At 39.3% G+C, this 19,188-nt stretch overlaps 1 protein-coding gene across 1 annotated transcript in view; it reads left to right on the forward strand.

The window, feature by feature from the left end:
• Kynu (kynureninase) overlaps positions 1 to 18,810 on the forward strand; it is a 137,593-nt gene extending 118,783 nt beyond the window's left edge. The window contains exons 11-14 of the mRNA XM_028881967.2: positions 7,618 to 7,670; positions 9,378 to 9,463; positions 16,425 to 16,655; positions 18,235 to 18,810. Of these exons, the coding sequence (XP_028737800.1) occupies positions 7,618 to 7,670; positions 9,378 to 9,463; positions 16,425 to 16,655; positions 18,235 to 18,366 (502 nt within the window). The 3' untranslated portion in view covers positions 18,367 to 18,810. The remainder of the gene's footprint in view (positions 1 to 7,617; positions 7,671 to 9,377; positions 9,464 to 16,424; positions 16,656 to 18,234) is intronic.
• Positions 18,811 to 19,188: the final 378 nt, after the last annotated feature.

Below are 19,188 nucleotides of genomic sequence, written 5' to 3' on the forward strand. Positions count from 1 at the left end.
CTGCTCTCCTCTTTTCTTTCTTAGACTTTTTTTTCTCTTTTTCTCCTCACTCTTCTCTAAGACAGGATCTTCACCTCTAGCATGGGTGGCCTGAAACTGTGTGTTGCTGAGGCTGCCTCTGACTTTAGGTCTACTGTCTCTACTTCCCAGGGCCAGGGCTCCGGCTATGGAATGCCTATCACCCTTTGTCTAGTCTCACTGAGTTAGTTTGCACTCTGACTTTCTAGAAAGCTTAAATTAACCTTAACGGATACATAAAAGCACAACAATTGTAAATATTAAAACTACAAAGTGATTTGATGCATGTGCACATTTTAAAATGCTCAGGTTAGCTGTGTTTGTCTCACACACTTACCATTTTTTTTGTGGCAAAGCCACTTATACCCCTTTCCTAGCTTGTTGAGAAATACTATGCTCAATTGCAGTGTGTAATAAACCTATGGTGCAGTGTCGCGCCAAAATTTCTTTGTCCTGTCTGATTTTAATTTATTACCAATTGACCAACTTTCCTCCACCTCTTCGTTCATTCTTTGCAAACTCTGCTAATCACCACTCCCCTCTAAATGTATTTGAAATCAGGTCATTTACATTTCACATGTTAGTGGCATCATGTTTTTCTTTCTGTGCATGTTTTCTTTCATTTAACATAATGTCCCCCATTCCTATCACGTCACAAATTGCAGGATTTCCTTCTTCCCTTATGGTTGAATACTGCATCTACATACATATTAAGAGGGCTAAGTGGTTAAGAGCACTTGCTACTCTTCCACAGGACCTAGATTTGGTTCCCAGCACCCACAAAGTGGCTAACAGCCATCTGAAACTCCAGCTGCAGGGAACTGCATGCCATCTTCTGGTCTCTGCAGGCACTAGATGTATGTGTTGCAGACATATGTGCAGACAGAATGCCTACACACATTAAAAAGAGTAAATTTTTAGGTTGGCTAATCCTTTGTGATATAAATTGAAAATGATTGTTTGAATTGTTACTTAAACAATCTTTCCTAGTTGGTTGTTCTGCAGAAACAATCTCAAGATTCTTTTTAGTTTTATTACACAATGAATTATGTATTTATTCACTTGTTGACATGGTGTATGCTGTTTTGAATGGGAACTTTCACAGATAGTAAAATCTTCCACGAATATTCCCTGTCATCATGTTTTTCACAAAGAGATTTCTTAGTGTGTTTGTTTTCCATGTGACATTTGAGTCAGCTTCACTTTTCATAAAAGCATGCTTGCTTGAATTTTTATGTGACTCATGTTAAATTTGTACATCAACTCAAGGGTAATTGATTTCCTTTTAATATTGGTTACTAATTATATCCTTTTCAAGTGGTTTAGAAATGTAGGCCTTACATGTTTCTTGGCAATATATCTGTGTATTAATGCAAGTATATTTAAAATTTTATTTTTGTAATAATTACATAAAAAACTATTATATTAAATAATCAACTTGTTCTTTTTTTTTTTTTTTTTTTTGTCTTTCCTCTTCCTCTCCCCTCCCCTTTTATTTTATTTTACAATACCATTCAGTTCTACATATCAGCCATGGATTCCCTTGTTCTCCCCCCTCCTGCCCCCCTCCCCTGCCCCCCAGCCCACCCCCCCATTCCCACTTCCTCCAGGGCAAAGCCTCCCCCGAGGACTGAGATCAACCTGGTAGACTCAGTCTGGGCAGGTCCAGTCCCCTCCTTCCAGACTGAGCTGAGAGTCCCCGCATAAGCCCCAGGTTTCAAACAGCCAACTCATGCGATGAGCAAAGGACCTGGTACCACTGCCTAGATGCCTCCCAAACAGATCAGGCCAATCACCTGTCTCACCTATTCAGAGAGCCTGATCCAGTTGGGGGCCCCTCAGCCTTTGGTTCATAGCTCATGTGTTTCCATTTGTTTGGTTATTTGTCCCTGTGCTTTATTCAACCTTGGTTTCAACAAATTTCGCTCATATAAACCCTCCTCTTTCTTGCTAATTAGACTCCCGGAGCTCCACCTGGGGCCTACCTGTGGATCTCTGCATCCAGATCCCTCAGTCCTTGGATGAGGTTTCTGGCATGATTATTAGGGTGTTTGGCCATCCCATCACCAGAGTAGGTCAGTTCTGGCTGTCTCTCGACCATTGCCAGCAGTCTATTGTGGGGGTATCTTTGTGGATTTCTGTGGGCCTCTCTAGCACTTTGTTTCTTCCTTTTCTCATGTGGTCGTCGTTTACCATGGTCTCCTATTCCTTGTTCTCCCTCTCTGTTCTTGATCCAGCTGGGATCTCCCGCTCCCCCAGGCTCTCTTTCTCTCGACCCTCACCCTTCATTACTCCCACTCATGTCCAGGTTGTTCATGTAGATCTCAGCCATTTCTCCATCATTGGGCGATCCTAGTGTCTTTCTTGGGGTCCTGTTTTCCAAGTAGCCTCCCTGGTGATGTTAGTAGCAGTCCAGTCATCCTTGTTCCACCTCTAGTATCCTCCTGTGAGTGAGTACATACCATATTTGTCTTTCTGAGTCTGGGTTACCTCACTCAGGATGATTTTTTCTAGATCCATCCATTTGCCTGCAGACCTCATGATGTCATTGTTTTTCTCTGCTGAGTAGTATTCCATCGTGTATATGTGCCACAATTTATTTATCCATTCTTCAGTTGAAGGGCATCTAGGTTGTTTCCACTTGTTCAAGTACAAAATAACATAACTTGAAAGTAGTGATAATTTATTTTGCCTCCTTCCCCTAATTTTTTCATCCATAAACTCTTTTAATTTATGCTGGAAGTTTTGGTGTTTCTCTGCAAAGTTCAAATTAATTGTGACTGTGTATTATTACATTTAAGATTAGTTTGATCTTATATTTATCATTCTTTCTGTGTGTGCGCGTGCTGAAATGTGGTGATATTTTATTATGTTTTAATTTTATAATTAATTTAATTTTACATATTAGCCACAGATTCCCCTGTCCTCCCTCCTCCCGCACCACCCTCCTCCCTCCCCCCAATCCACCCCCCATTCCCACCTCCTCCAGGGCAAGAACTCCCCTTGGGATACAGCTCAGCCTGGTAGATTCAGTGGAGGCAGGTCCAGTCCCCTCCTCCCTTTACCCAGGCTCAGCAAAGTGTTCCAGCATATTTTATATTTGTCATTCTAACTTAGGTTTATAGTGATATTACATTGCTCTTACAAAATAGTAATTTTTCAAATGCTTTCTCTCTAATTGAATACTTTTTGATGCATGGGAATAAATAATTTTGAGATTTATCTACTCAAAAACAGTAGTGAGATAGGTTTTCTTTAATGACTTTACGTTTTTATAATGTTTTCTAGTTCTATAAAAATCTTTTGGTTTAGACTTTTCCCTTTCTTGGATTAAGTTAAATAAATAACCTTCTTTTAGAAAAGTGCTCATTTTATTGATGTTTTAAAACATTTTAGGTAATCTCTGTTTCATGATAAACTACGTTTTCCTTATTTGTGACTAACCCTGCACATAACATTTTCTTTTGCTTTATTGCACTGTCTTCCATTTTCCTACGGAAATAGAATTTCCTGACCACTGCTGACTTCAATATGCTCCCTGGACCCACTGGCATTTATTATTATGATAGCTGTGTCTGGGCTTCATTCAATGTTGTTTAACATGGTGTCTTCTGTGTTAAGAGCTTCTAAAACAGCATTTCAACACACCTTGCTTTTCTATTTACTGTTTTTAAGCAAAATCTTCTGATTCTTAGTATTTTATTTAAAATTTTCTTTTAAAAAATTCTGTTGTTCCCTTCCATTGAATAATGGTGGGTTTGGCATGTTTCTTCTTCCTTCTGCCTAGCCACCATCACCCTTTGCTCTGACTTCCTTTCCTTTCTGAACTCCTTATAAGCTAGAGTTCTAATATGCAGGTTGGTCACTGTGGTCTGGATCGCTCAGTTGCCATTGCATTGTTTCAATATAAAAATTCAAATAAGTCTTTATTCACTAAAGTTCTGTTGAAATAAGCCAGGTGGTGGTCATGCATGCCTTTAATCCCAGCACTCAGGAGGCAGAGGCCCGTGGACTTCTGTGAGTTCAAGACCAGTCTGGTCTACAGATCAAGCTCCAGGACAGCCAGGGCTACACAGAGATCCCTGTCAATTTCCTTCTTTGGGGCCAATAATTACCACTTTTTTATAAGTAAGTTGCGTTAGATCTTTCTTCCTTTGCATCTTTGTCCTGCTGCTCACTTCTGTTCTTTTCTCTTTTCCCCTGCCCTCCCCACATTCCTTCCAAACCCTTCATTACTTCTTTCACATGTCCTCTTTTCTTTTCAAATTCAACTCTACAAGCTCATTTTCATCTGTCACATTTCTAAGATATATGTTGTGTGTGAAACTTTTCCTAAGAAGTCATCACACACACACACACACACACACACACACACACACACACACACACACTTGCATGGGCGTGCACATCTATTCACCCCAGAAAGGGAACACACAATAGATCAGAGTAACGTTTGAACCAAAGTCAACTTTGTAAAACAGTGAGTTTTCATTGGAGTTACTAACAGGAGTATGGGTAAAGGGTTTCTTACAGGAGCAGGGGTGACTCAAAACAGTACTGTCACCAAGATGGCCACCCCAATACCTGTTGTGACTGATGAAAGCTACAAGCTAGGAGCTCTTTGCACAACTTGCAAATAGCTACAGAAGTCCCAGAATCTCCTCTGGGCTGTGATGCTGGTCACTTTCCTCAAGGGCACTATTTGTTGCTTCTAGACCCTGCTACATTCCCTACACTTGCCCTTGGAATTTTCACATCACACTAAATATCATTTACAACGCTTTTTCACATTTATTGATTCAATTGCTGTCTATTTTCCATTACCTTTTTGGTAGCCAGTTCTGCAGCTCCTGCAGCTTGTGATTTCCATCTGTGCATTGTGTTGCTACTGGTCTTGCGTTTCATGTAGATGTTTCATGTTGCTGCTGCTATCTTCCATGCATTTTGTCAAGTCCTCATTCAGAAAGGCGTGAATGCTTGTAATCCACATCACTAAACAAAGAGGAAAGATTGTCTCTCTTTGAATGCTTGGCAAAAATAGGCACCTCAAGTTTTGTAGCATGCTGTCAATTGAGTGCCTTAAACATGGTTTAATTCTTCTGTTATTTGAAATTGTTTCTTTATTTGTGAGATTGAGATGTGTTATTTGTTTTGATGAATGGGGGCACATTTGCATTTCCTCTTTGGTCAAATTTGTACCTTGTTTAGAAAAACATAGCTCTTGGAATACTTTGTTATTCTCTCTCTCTGAAAAACAAAAAATAAAAAACAATCCTCCTTATGAAATTACTCAAAAATAGCAAGAGCATTTCCCCATCTGTCATTTTCTCTGTAATTTGGTCTACCTTTTTTTTTTTTTTTCATTTTATTTTATTTTACAATACCATTCAGTTCTACATATCAGCCATGGATTCCCATGTTCCCCCCCTCCTGCCCCTCTTCCCTGCCCCCAGCTCACCCCCCCATTCCCACTTCTTCCAGGGCAAAGCCTCCCCTGAGGATTGAGATCAACCTAGTAGACTCAGTCCAGGCAGGTCCAGTCCCCTCCTCCCAGGCTGAGCCAAGCATCCCTGCATAAGCCCCAGGTTTCAAACAGCCAACTCATGCAATGAGCACAGGACCTGGTACCACTGCCTAGATGCCTCCCAAACAGATCAAGCCAATCAACTGTCTCACCTATTCAGAGGGCCTGATCCAGTTGGGGACCCCTCAGCCTTTGGTTCATAGCTCATGTGTTTCCATTCGTTTGGCTATTTGTCCCTGTGCTTTATTCAACCTTGGTTTCAACAATTCTCGCTCATATAAACCCTCCTCTTTCTCACTAATTAGACTCCCGGAGCTCCACCCGGGGTCCAGCCGTAGATCACAGGATTTCAAGTGTATACGTGTCCGTATGTTTTACTTCATATTTTCTTCTTTCATTTATACTTAAAAATTATTTTTAAAATACTGAAAATAGGGTTAGATGTGGCTCAAGGATTAAGAGCACTTGCTGTTCTTCCAGAAGACCTGGGTTCAGGTCCCAGCAGCTACATGGAACTGCTCACAACTGTCTGTATCTCCAGTCCCAGGAGATTCAGTGTCTTCTGACCACCATGGATACCCACATGCATGGTGTACATGCAAACAAGTATGCACACATGCATAGACAAAAATAAAACAAAAAAAATTTAAAATAATGAAAATATACAAATGTATTTTCTTTACTCTGGGGTGTTTTAAATCACAATAATCATGTAGCACATGACATAAGGCTGGCTTTTATGTATACTATCCAGTTCCTTTTGTCTGAAGATGTTTCTTTTGCTAGTACTTTACCTACTCATTTAATGTGTATTCTATATTTTTTCAAGCTTGTTGAATATTATTTGCAAAATTAGACAGTGAACTCCTTTAAATATTTCTACATTTCAAAGTCTGTTTTATTTTCATGCATTTATTATGTATAAATTGATAAGCATTTCTCCAAGTTCCAAAAGTGAGTGTCATAGTCTTTATTCCAATGGCATTGCAATGACAATACCGTGCTAGTCAGCTTATGTGACAAACACCTGGGAGGAAGAATTCAACTGAAGAACAATTAGTCTGCATCTCAGCGGCAGGTTCTAGTTCATGGTCAGGGGACTCCATTGTCCTTGAGCCCCACAGTGAGGCAGAGTCTCATAGATGAAGGTCATAGAAGAGAAGGGTGTTTCAACTCCTGGAACCCAGGAGGCATGGAGAAGAGTAACTGGAAAGGGCCAAAGCTACACTCAGTGCCCACAGTGCCCCCTGCCTCCAGTGAGGTTCCACCTTCCACAGTTCTACTGAGTATTCAAAGTTTGAGGCCACCAATGGAGTGAGTAGACCACTGATTAGAGCAGAGCTTTCATGATCAATTTCTATGTCTGATGAACCTCTGTGGAATACCACGGGGTGTGCTTGCTCATCTCCTCCTGATCATTGCATCTAATTAAGTTGACAGGATATCATGGAAAACATTGTTCACAGAGAACTCATGATTGGGAGCATTGTGCTTTTCTCAAAGTTTGTTTGTCTGTTTGTTTACTCTAAATTGTTTCATCCTGTTTTCCATCTAACAGAGGCATACCTGATTTTTTTCCTATATAATCTATATTTTCTATCTGGCTCATTCAAATACATTCAGTGTAAACTAATTTCAAACTGAAGGAAGACATTTCCTTAGGAAATTATTCAAACACCCTCAGCACTTTTTCAGGTTTTGCTAGGCCAACTCTCTAGGATTCTACTGTAAAATATCATGGACTAGTAGGCAACTTTAGCATTTAAGCTTTAGTTTGTCATTTAAAAACAAAACCCCCATGAATGTTCTTCTAAATCATTTAAGAGATTTAAAAAAATATTGTATAAGAAAATATTATATAACTGTATTTTACTCTACTAAAATGAAATAAACAATGTGAGAAAAATAAATTCTCCTCATTTTTGATAGTGTCTTATTCTATTGTACAACATTTATATATTTAAGTATTTGCTAACTTGCACCACAATTTATTTTAATATACTGGCCACAAAATCCCTAAATCAACTGCAGTAGTGTTGTAGACCAAATGCTTATTGTTATCTCTTATATTTTAGGTTAGTGGGATGGTTTGGCCATGAACTCAGTACAAGATTTAAGATGGATAATAGTAAGTATATTCAAGTTTATCATATGCAATTTTGTTTTGATTTTATTCTAATTTTCAACTGACTTTGTATTCCATGTAATAGACATGCCCCATGGAGAATGCACTTTGAAAATGTCACTGTGGTTTCCAAAATAAGAAATGACATTTCAGTATGTAAGGCTAAGTGTTTATAGATGTAGCATGATTTTGTATTTTATCCCTTTGAAGAGAGATTAAAGGGAGTGAAATCTAGCCTGTGGCTCATGTGGCTTGGTCAGATTCCCGAGTAGGAATGGCCAAAACCCAGGCAGGAAAGATGGGGCCATTTGGTGATTGAGGCCAGAGCCAGAGAACCATGAATGTCAATCCCAATTTGCTGCTTAGTAGTTTTGTGATAATGCCAGTCATTGTTTGTTCTGTTCCACATATTTAATGTGAATAATGTGGACTTCAGTGTTTGCTTTAAGAGTAAGTTAAACTCAAAATTACAAACCCAATGGCATGCTACAGCCCTTTTAACAAATGTTCACATTTATTCTTGTTCCAAATATTCCCTTGCTATGGCATTTGCCACATACCAAAGAGTAGGAATCCCTATAAGCAGCATGCACAAGGGTCACATCTTCCCTCTTCCTTTTTCCCAGGACGGTGCTCTAGCCTTCTACAACACTGGAAGCATCCATTTTCCAATTAAGCATAAACTCAGAGGTTTTTGTATATGTCCAGATCTTAGGAACTCTTTATATGTCTTTCAATTGGCAGTAGCCAGGTCACAGAGTCCTGAAAGACAAGCCTTGTTAGATCAGAAGCCACACTGCTAACCTGTTAGCTTCATGCCAGTCACTTCAGCTGAAGTGAGGTTTCTCACCAGTCCAGAGGAGATTTGATGAGGTCAAGAACAGAACTGACTCTCTTGCTGTGAGACGGAAGCTGTTCTGCTCAGCTCAGTATTGTAATGCTAAAGCAGCCATAGAGGCTCACAAAAGCCACCGAGATGGTTGTCCAATAAGCCTTTACTTAAAATGATTTAAAACCGTGTAATGGATTGGACTTTGTCTGCTGGTTTTATTTCAGCTAGCCCAAGGCTTGATGAATTTCCAAAGAAATTTAACATTTTATTCTTAGTTTCAAGTGAATTTCTGGCCACACCAATGTTATTAGGTTTAACTTGCATCAGTTCAATGTACTTAATTGAATTAGGGGGTACAATATTATTTTCTAGCTCACCACACATAGGCAGATTTTTTTAAATCTCCTCTCCTTTTCCTAAGAAATCCATGTGACCTAATAAAACTCCTAGAGCTAAAACCACCTTCACGGGTCATTTCATTCATCTCTCTGCCTTCAGGTGACTCAGGATCACATGCCTTCACATCTTGATGTTCTCCCTCATGACGTGACATTCATAATATTTTTAAAGCAGAGAGTAAAAAGGAAACACTGTCTTGGAACCAGGAAGAAAGAGGGTAGGGTTTGGATGATTTTTATCCTCCTGTGAGGGTGCTAGTGTCAAATCAGCTGACAGGGCTGAGCCCAAGTCACAGGAATTGCCATGGAGTGAAAATACATCAGAATCTTCCCTCCATTGAGTTTCTTTTACATGGTTCAGGAATACCATGGAGGGGGGGAAATGGTTTTAAGTCTTACTCTTTCAATATTGACTTCGTTATTGTCGTAAGCCCTTCTTTAAAGTATGTTGTAAATAATGATGTTATACTAATTTTTCAGAACTGCAGTTAATCCCTGGGGCCAATGGATTCCGAATTTCCAACCCTCCCATTTTATTGGTCTGTCCCTTGCATGCTAGTTTAGAGGTAAGAAACCTGGGCTTCTTCCTTCCCACATCCTTCCTGCATACCTCACCTGGTTGTCACAGGTCCTAAAGAGTTTCTGCTAATCAAAAAGTTCCCGACGTTTCTCCAACAAACGATGGAGAAAAGGCAGCATTTCCTACTGAGGCAGTGACTATGACTATGACCTTGAACTTGTTTAATTTGTTAATTGTGCCTGACATGTCTTTTGCTGTTCTCCTGAGATGTGTGTGGACTTGACAGAGTCAATGTTCACCTTTCCACAAACCAAATGAGCATGGAACATTGAATTCTAATTTAATTCACTCGAGTAGCTAGTATTTACTGAGGAATTGGCAGGCATTGTTGTGACATCTAGGCATCCTGGTACTCCTAGTTCAACAAGCAGAGGAACCACTAAAGTGCCCTGTAAAAAAGTAACAGGAGGCTAACTTCATAAGGTAACTGAAGAATTAGGGAAACCATACATAGGGTAAGGTGGCCTCACTAAACCGGGTAGATATTTTTCTTATTGAGATGGCTATGGCGTTGTATCAATGCATAATTTCTAGTATAATCAGTATTTCTTTTAAATGAATTCATACATTTGTCTAAATTGATTTTACTAAATATATATATTTATAAAATCATTTAGGTTTATAGATATATATGTATACAAAAAGTAGATACAGAAAAATAAACATATCTAGAAACCCAAACTGCCAGTGATATTCTAAATTCATTCAAGTAAATATATTACATATAATTATTACTTATCAAGTAATTAAAATTATATGATTTGGGGCTAGAGAAGTGGCTCATGGGTAGAATACTGGCTGTATTTCCACAGGACTTGGGTTTGATTTCAGGCACTCACATGACAACTCACAACTGTCTGTAACTCCAGTCCCAGGGAATCCAATGCCCTCGTCTAACCTCTGTGGGCACCATACACCCAGGTGGCACATGCAGACAGACAAAACACCCACACACACAAAAAAAATAATAATAATACATTTCCAAAGTTATACGCTTAATATTGGTACATATATCAGTTGAATACATTTAACTGAAATGTATTAAAAATCATACCTCTTTAAACAAATGTTTAAACAGATACCTCCTAGCCAAATAAAGACTTGTATTTGTTTTTTAATGCCTTCTAAACCCATCTAATTCATGATATTTTAGGAAATCTGTTGTGCAGGATTTGAGCTTGAAAGGGGTTTTAAAGAAACTATATCTTTTCTAAACCAAAACTATAGCAGTTTCCCATTATGGCCACTGGGTGGTAGTATCAAATTCTTATTTTTGTACATCTTCACCACCTGATAATGATAACTGTCTTTCTCATTTCATCCTAGTTTAGGAAGCACCTACTCAGTTTGACCACTAGATGGAGCATGTGCTGTTTTCACCTTTTGGGACTGTTACGTTTTGACAGAAAATAGACCAAGTGACAAGATTGTTTTTCAGCCAGTGTAACACTTTTTAAAGTCTTTTGGAGGACAAGTCGGTTTAGTACTTTGTGTAATGATATTTAGTAGTTGTCTAATATTATTTAATAACTAGTATCCATAACGAGAAACCTTGTGTTTAGCAATTTGAAAACAGCAGGTGTGATCTTGGTTCGCAAGGTTTTGACAGAAGGGCTAAGTATGGAAGCAACCAAGACATACCCTCAGGAACTATAGAGTCCTAGCATTTATATAAATCTAGCATTTATATAAGTCCTAGCATTATCTATAAATCAGAAATGCTTCTGATTTCTCTGATCCATATATTCCAAAATTATCTTTTTTTTTTTTTTTTTTGACAAGATAACCTCCAACTCAGCTCTCTCCACCTTCGGAGTGGGGTGATCTTAGCCCCTGGGGCCACACCCAGCCCCACTCATTTTAGCAAACTATCTGCACACAAGGGAGGCAGACTGTCCTTTATCCTACCATGCTGGATTAGAGCCACCTACACCAACTTTCCATTCTCAGACACGAGGACTGACTGATCTTTCCCTTTAAAACCTAGACTTAAACCTACCAAAGAACCGTAGCAGCTGCCTGTAGCAGGACACACAGGTCTCGGCAGCTTCTGGACTCTAATTGCATCCAGTCACTACCAAGGCTATGTTCTGGCCAAATGACCCTTTTAGTTTTAATATTTAGACATTTTAATTAAAATATAATTTTGCCACTTTCTTCCTTCCTCTCCCTCTGGCCCCTCCTCCAATTCATCCCACGCCCCTCCCAAACTTACAGCTTCTTCTTTGATTATTATTGTTGAATATACTACTCAAGCTTTGTTTGAGCTAAAGTGGTTTTGAAGTTTTTTTCCTCCGCATTTTAAATGGCAAAGGTTTAAAAATCACAAAATAACACACAATTTCCATTCCCATTCTCTGATATACTAATCCCCCTGAATTTCTGAGCCACGTCAGTAAGCATGAGCAAGTTAAACTCCTTGGTTTTACTTGTTTATAAGTTTTGTTTGTTTGGTTCTGGGGGAGATCCAGCCATGCTGTGGAGACAAGAAAGAAGAAGTGTCCTGGGGAAGGAAACAATGTAAGGAGGGGGTTCAACGTGAGAAAGGCTGATCAGTGAGAGAAGAGCAGAGATAGGGAAGGCAGGCTGGGACAGAAAAAGGACAAAAGAGACGAGAAAAGGGCGAGAGTGGGAGGGCATGCACCTTACAAAAATATGACCGATATTTAAATCAAAGAAACAAATGCTTTAACTAGTTTCTCTTCTCTACTTTCCTTACAAAACTATTCTATATACTTGAAAGACAACTGGAAGATTCTACACTTAAAGATCAACTGGACAGGGACAGAGAGGTGTCTCAGCGTGTAAGGCAATTGCTGCGCAAACCAGGGGACCTGTGTAGATAAAGGTGGAAGGAGAGAAGAGAAGTGGCAATGTTGTTCTCTGACCACATGTGCCCCACAGCGTGCACGCCCCCACCCAATGCTTACATACATCTTTAAAATATGTATTACTTATGACTTTGACTGCAACTACATTTGCTCAGCTGATACTGGGAAAGTATTTCCTATCATCAGTTTCAAACTGCATGCATGCCCCCACCCAATGCTTACATACATCTTTAAAATATGTATTACTTATGACTTTTCTGCAACTACATTTGCTCAGCTGATACTGTGAGAGTATTTCCTATCATCAGTTTCAAACTGCCAATCCTGTCCACTGCTGGGTGGTGGTCATTCACGCAACCATTTAAAATAGACGTGTCTGAGCAGGAAGAGAAGGAAACTGGGAAGAAGCCCACACTCCATTCCACACCAGACACTATGGATGACCTCAAACAAGCACAGCTGCTCCAGAATATATTTGCTCTATTTTTGTAATGAAGATGTTTGGGGCAGAGAATTTCAGAAGTTTCTACGGTCTTCTGACCGCTAAGTTGCAATCTTTATGTATTTTGTACTTAATGTTCGTATTTTTATATATCAGTAAGTGTACAAGTTCTACATCTGCTCAATATATAAATTTATTGCTATGGTATAAGCTACAATAACTATTCAAAAACACAAGCTAAGTATTCAGGTTGACTGCAGGGTGATGAAGCCCAAGACAGCAGCAAGGACAAACGCGAGGTGCTTCTTTACAAGGCTTCGGGATCCACATTTGAAAATTTAATAGACGCCAGGTAGGCTTGGTGGCTCACTCCTTATGTCCCAGCACTCAGGAGTCATAGGCAGAGACAGGGGAATATCTGTGAGCTCCAGGCCCACCAGGGCTGCATAGGAAGACCCTGTCTCAAAAAAAAAAAAAAAGAAATGAATAAAGAAGGAAGGAATAAGAGAAGGAAAGAAGAAAAAGAAAGAGAAGGGCATGCAGGAAAAAAGAAAAATAAGAGGAAAAGAAAAAAAGAATTTAAGAGAAAAAATACAAACAAAGGAATACTCCTCATTCTACATGGTTTCACTCCGTGAAGGGTCTAACCTTCTACCTTGAGAGTCTAGCCTTCTTCCTTGAGGGTCTAACCTTCTACCTTGAAGATCAAACCCCACCCTAGCTTGAAGGTCTAACCTTCCTAGTCTTATGTTCATTTTACACAGTAACAACAAAATAAAGCAAGCAGAGAAACCTGCCAAGAATTCTTTTAAAAGCTATAAGATTTTAAAATTGTATTTTTTCTTTCTTTTTTGTTCTTTGTTTGTTTTGAGACAGGGTTTCTTTGTATAGCTTTGGCTGTCCTAGAACTAACTCTGTAGACCAGGCTGGCCTTGAACTTACAGAAATCTTCCTGCTTCTGCCTCCCAAGTGCTGGGATTAAAGGCTTGCACCACCTCTGCCAGGTAAAATTGTATTTTTCAACTTCCTCTTAAATTTTTTTTTTTTTTTGATTCTTGAATGAAGTAAAAAAAAAAAAAAAAGCATCAAGGAAAGCAGGCACATGTTATATTTCCCTTCTAACTCCCATTAGCTCGTCTTTAAGTTTTTTGTTTTTGTTTTTGTTTTGTTATGTTTTTCCATGCTGAGGATGAAGCCCCTTGGACTTTAGGCAAGCATTCCATCACTGAGCCCATCTGCAGCTCTCTTAAATGTAGGACTTCGGACCCTACTTCTCAGCTCTGTGAGGACACTATAGGAAGGCTCAGGCCATGTTGTGGTTTGAATGCGGTCCCCACAGATTTGGGTATTTGAATGTCTGGTCCCCAGCTCATGAAACCATCTTAGAAGGAGGTGGAGTTCTGCTGGAGGAAGCGGGACATAGGGCAGGCCTTGGAATTTTATAGTATGTCCCAACTTCCAGTCTGCCCTGTTCCTGAAGGTGGACACAGTGTGACTAGAACCCTTTGTAAACTGTTGCAAGCATAAACTCTCCCTTGTTCACATTGCTTATTGTCAGGTCACAGGTAACAGGAACTGTGACTAGAAAGACCACAGCCACCCTTGTTGTGGCTGTAAAGTGGGAAAATAATTTTATATTTATTTTTCTGTGGAAGAGTAAACCATTTTGTAATATAGAAGATAAAATGGGTTGACATTGAGCACAAAGATGTTTCAGTTATAAAAGAAATCAGTAAAAGCAAATGCCTCATCTTTTTTAAGAACACAAGAAATGCTAGCTAATAGTCTCCAAGAGCTTCTTTTACCTGTTGATATAAATGAATTATTAAAAGTGGACAACTTGCTCTTCCTATGCATGGGGTCTTCATTCATGGAGTCATATCCAGGGGAAAACATTCTCCTCACACAGACCTATGTTTTCCTTGTCATTATACCCAGATGATACAGTGTTCACAAGTAGCTACACAGCAGTTGTGCTGTGTTAGCAAGATCCTTAATTATTATAGTGTGTGAGAGGATGTGTGACCATCACATGAAAGTCGAGTGCTATTATATTTATGGAATTTGGTTGTCAAGGGTTTGGATACTTGTAAGAGTTCCAGAAGCCGATGCAAAGGAGCAACTGGATTTTACACATTACCCTATGTGCATATTCGGGGGCCAGTAAATGAACCAGAAAATTTTATAGAATAGTTTACTCAACAAAATATTTTTTAGAATATTATACTATCCAGAGAGAAACTTGAGCTAATATATCTCATAGTCTTGTTTCAAACCCTTATGAGCCTTGCCTTGCCAATCTGCTCCTGCCCTTCAAGGAGTATGCTGACCTAAATCCTGACTGGCTTCTCAGAAGCTCCTGTCCGCCAACATCTTGTTTTGCACAAGGTAATGAAACTTCCAGCATCTTGGACCTAATGTCCTGAAGCTATTGATGCTGACACCTGATCTCTAGAAAGACACCAGCGCCTTCCTACACCTGTCTTTGCTCGCAGCTGTCTCTGCCTGGAACAGGTGCATTCACTCATCTCAAACAGTATTTCCCTTCAGCAGTTTCCCAGCCTTACGCACAGACAGAAGATCTAGAGTAGCCGTCAGCCTCTGCCTGCGGCTGGATCTTCACTGACTCACAATCCTAGCCAATCCATACCTCATACACTGTAGATCCAGAGAAATCTTTGCTTACTGTTTCAATTCTGATTAGAATGCCTTCTCACACATGCTGTTTATGTCTTGGTAAAACACAGATACCACTAAATGACACCACCCATATTTTTTCTTGATATTTTGGCTCATGTTATAGCAAAGGACACTAAATGGCATGCCATATACATCATGCTTCCATTTCCCCCCATTCTTACATGAAGGATACATTTTTAAACAAGACAGAAATGTCTGTTATGGCCCATAACATTACTACACCAATTACTGTAGACCCTTGTCACCCATTGTGATAGGCCCATCAGATGGCAAATGACAGTATTTTACACAAGTGCTAGAATTTTGCAAGGAAAGGAGCGGTGGAAGGTGGTGGTGACTAAATTCTTCAGCAACAATAAGTATTTATGCCACATTATTAGCTTCCCTGAGAAAATCAGCTTCATAATTTAACTTTTAACAATATAAGACGGGTGGTGGTGAATCACACCTTTAATCCGAGCACTCAGGAGGCAGGGCAGGGACAGCTGGATCTCTGAGTTCAAGGACAGCCTGGTCTACACAGCAAGTTCCAGGACAGCCAGAGCTAGACAGAAAAACCTTGTCTCAGAAAACAAACAAGCAACAACAAAATAGTACTGACTTGGGAAAATGTAGTGATCACCAAAACATCGTGGACAATACCAGTAAGCTCATTTGCAAATGTGTTGTCTTGTTTTGAGTGGTCTGTGGACCAAACTACAGACAACAGTTGAATGGTCTGAAGCAAAAATATTCTTCACAGGCAAAGATTGTTTAAATGGCGTTTTGCATATATTTTCTGTCATGGAAACTTTACCTTCATTATTTAAAGATTAAAGCAGTAAATGACAGCATGTTTCCATAGAGAAAAGATGTTCTAAAATGTGTTTTTTAATAGATCAAAAATCGGAATTTCCTTTTTTATGTGTGATTTACATTTAACTTTCGCTTCTCTTTGAACCGGAAGCCACTGCTAATCTGACTGCCATTCTCAGCTCTTTCAGAAAGCAACTATGACAGCGCTGAGGAGAAAATCCATCCTGCTGACAGGCTATCTGGAATACATGCTCAAACAATACCACAGCAAAAAGAACACAGAAAACAAGGGGCCCATTGTGAACATCATCACCCCGTCCAGAGCAGAGGACCGAGGCTGCCAGTTGACACTGACCTTTTCCATTTCCAGGAAAGGCGTTTTTGAGGAACTGGAAAAAAGAGGAGTCGTCGTGAGTACATGATCAGTTTATGTCTTGCACTGAACCACAGTTTCTCTTTGGGCTCCAAGTTGGGATGAGTCTTAGGTTCCTCTGTTCACCCTTGATTACATATCATTCCCATTAGCCAGTCAGAATAAGTCAAACACCAACTCAGCACTCAGCACTCCGCTGATGGATAGCCAGAAGGGCCCTCTGTCGTTTCTGATCAAATGGAATACACGACAAATCCTGCTTTTGAAAAATAGTCTTCCATTTTTTCCTCAGTTTTTTTTTAAAGATGTATTTATTTATTATGTATACAATGTTCTGTCTGCATATATGCCTACACCCCAGAAGACGGAACCAGATCTCATCATAGATGGTTGTGAGCCACTATGTGGTTGCTGGGAATTGAACTCAGGACCTCTGGAAGAGCAGACAGTACTCTTAACCTCTGAGCCATCTCTCCAGCCCATTTCCTCAGTTTTTTGACAGCTAAGCAGAGATACATGAGACTCAGTGAAGACAAAATTTTCACCAGTTTGGCTTGTAAAATGTGTATGTGTATATATATATATATATATATATATATATATATATATATATATATATGTTATAGGGTTAAAGATAACCCTTTTATATTTTATTGCACGAAATAAAACTAATCACCCTCATTTGGTTGATTAAACTAAATTAATCTCATTTTGGCATTTCAATCAAAAACAATGTGGTGATATTTCTAAGGAATGGGAACAAGACAAAGAATATTGACTGTTGCTTAAACCCTGTGTTTAGGTGGCCTTCTTAGCCTTTTGAGAAGAACTGACACATATTACTGAGGTAGTTGCAGGAAAAAAAGTATATGAGTTGGGCTGCCTTCCACTCATTAGTACTCACAGCTTTAGAAAGGTTACCCTGCCTTGGAGCTCATGTTATAGTAACAGTATTGCAAACCAAGCTGAGGCCCTCCCAAGCTCTGTGCTCTCAGGAAATCCATGCTCCTTTGGCTTTAGATTTCCCATATTAATTTTGAGTTTAATAACACTACAAAGAGTCATTATAAAAATTAAACAGGATAGCATACCCAGACTATATTAACTGATGTCTATAATTGACATTCTTTAAAGTTGGCCATGGTGATGACTAGGCCAGGTAAAATTATTTGTTCCTACTTCCAAACCCATCAGCAGTCCCAGGGGCATATGGACAAGTCCTGTCTCCATGGTCAGGGACTAGAGAATTAAATAAAGGGTGGTTTCTAAAGCTCCTTAAATCTCACCGAGGCACTTGTACATTTACATTGGTCCCAGGGATCCATCTGATCCAGAGCTTACCCTCTGGAAAGCTGGTTATAGGATCCACTTTGAGAGATAACTCTCAGTGACTTCAGAAACATAATTTGGACATTCACATGAAAACCCACTGTTGGTGTCATTATTAAGAGCAAAGTTTAGACTAACAGAGACATAGAGTTTTACTTACAATGACAGAAAAAAATGCTCATATATTGTGTTATAGGGAAGTCATGGTCTATGAAATCTTATCATGTAAGTAGAATTTCTGTGTGTGGATATTGCTTAGACGATGGCTTTATGTTTTTTCTCTCCAGTGTGACAAGCGAGAACCAGATGGTATCCGTGTGGCCCCCGTTCCTCTCTATAATTCTTTCCATGATGTTTATAAGTTCGTCAGACTGCTCACTGCCATACTTGACTCTTCAGAAACTAGCCGTGTTTTCTAGAATCACTCAAGCAAATCTAATTTCACTACTATTGAATTCCAGTCATTAAAAAATATCTAGAACTTGATTGCTTAGAATTGGTAATAATTATATAAACTTAGATAAAACTTGATATCTGTTTTAATGATGGTGTTGATGGGGAATGTAGTGTCTCTGGGACTGGGGAGTCAGACATGACGTGACATGACTCCAGCCTGTAGGTCACTGTCTTGATCAGCTGTATATTCCATGGTCACTGAAAGATTTTCTGTTTAATTTGTGATTGAACTGACAGCTTTATAATATATGAGGACTTCTTGCATCATCATTGGAAGTGTTGCTTTAATTTTGATGTAAAAAAGTTTTTCTTTTAAAACTTGTAATTGAATCATCTAAATTATGTATGATCGTGTGATGTTCCACCCAATTCCAGGAAAAGAAAACCCATTTTCTATGCTGTTACAATCATGTGTGTGTGTGTGTGTGTGTGTGTGTGTGTGTGTGTGTGTCTGTGTGTGTGTGTGTGTCTGTATGTGTGTGTGTGTCTGTGTCTGTGTGTGTGTGTCTGTGTGTGTGTGTGTCTGTGTGTCTGTGTGTGTATGTGTCTGTGTCTGTGTGTGTGTGTCTGTGTGTGTGTGTCTGTGTGTGTGTGTCTGTGTGTGTGTACTCATGTAAATTCACATACATAAGGGATGATAGTGAGAGTGCTTAGGCTACATGCTCATGTGAAGCCAGAGCTCAACACTGGGTATCTTCCTCAATCACTGTCCACTTAATTTTAAAAATTTTTATTCATTTATTTTTATGCATATGAGTGTTTTGCTTGCATGTATGTCTGTCCAT

The sequence above is a fragment of the Peromyscus leucopus genome, chromosome 4 (assembly GCF_004664715.2).
Source record: "Peromyscus leucopus breed LL Stock chromosome 4, UCI_PerLeu_2.1, whole genome shotgun sequence".
Lineage (NCBI taxonomy): Eukaryota > Metazoa > Chordata > Mammalia > Rodentia > Cricetidae > Peromyscus > Peromyscus leucopus.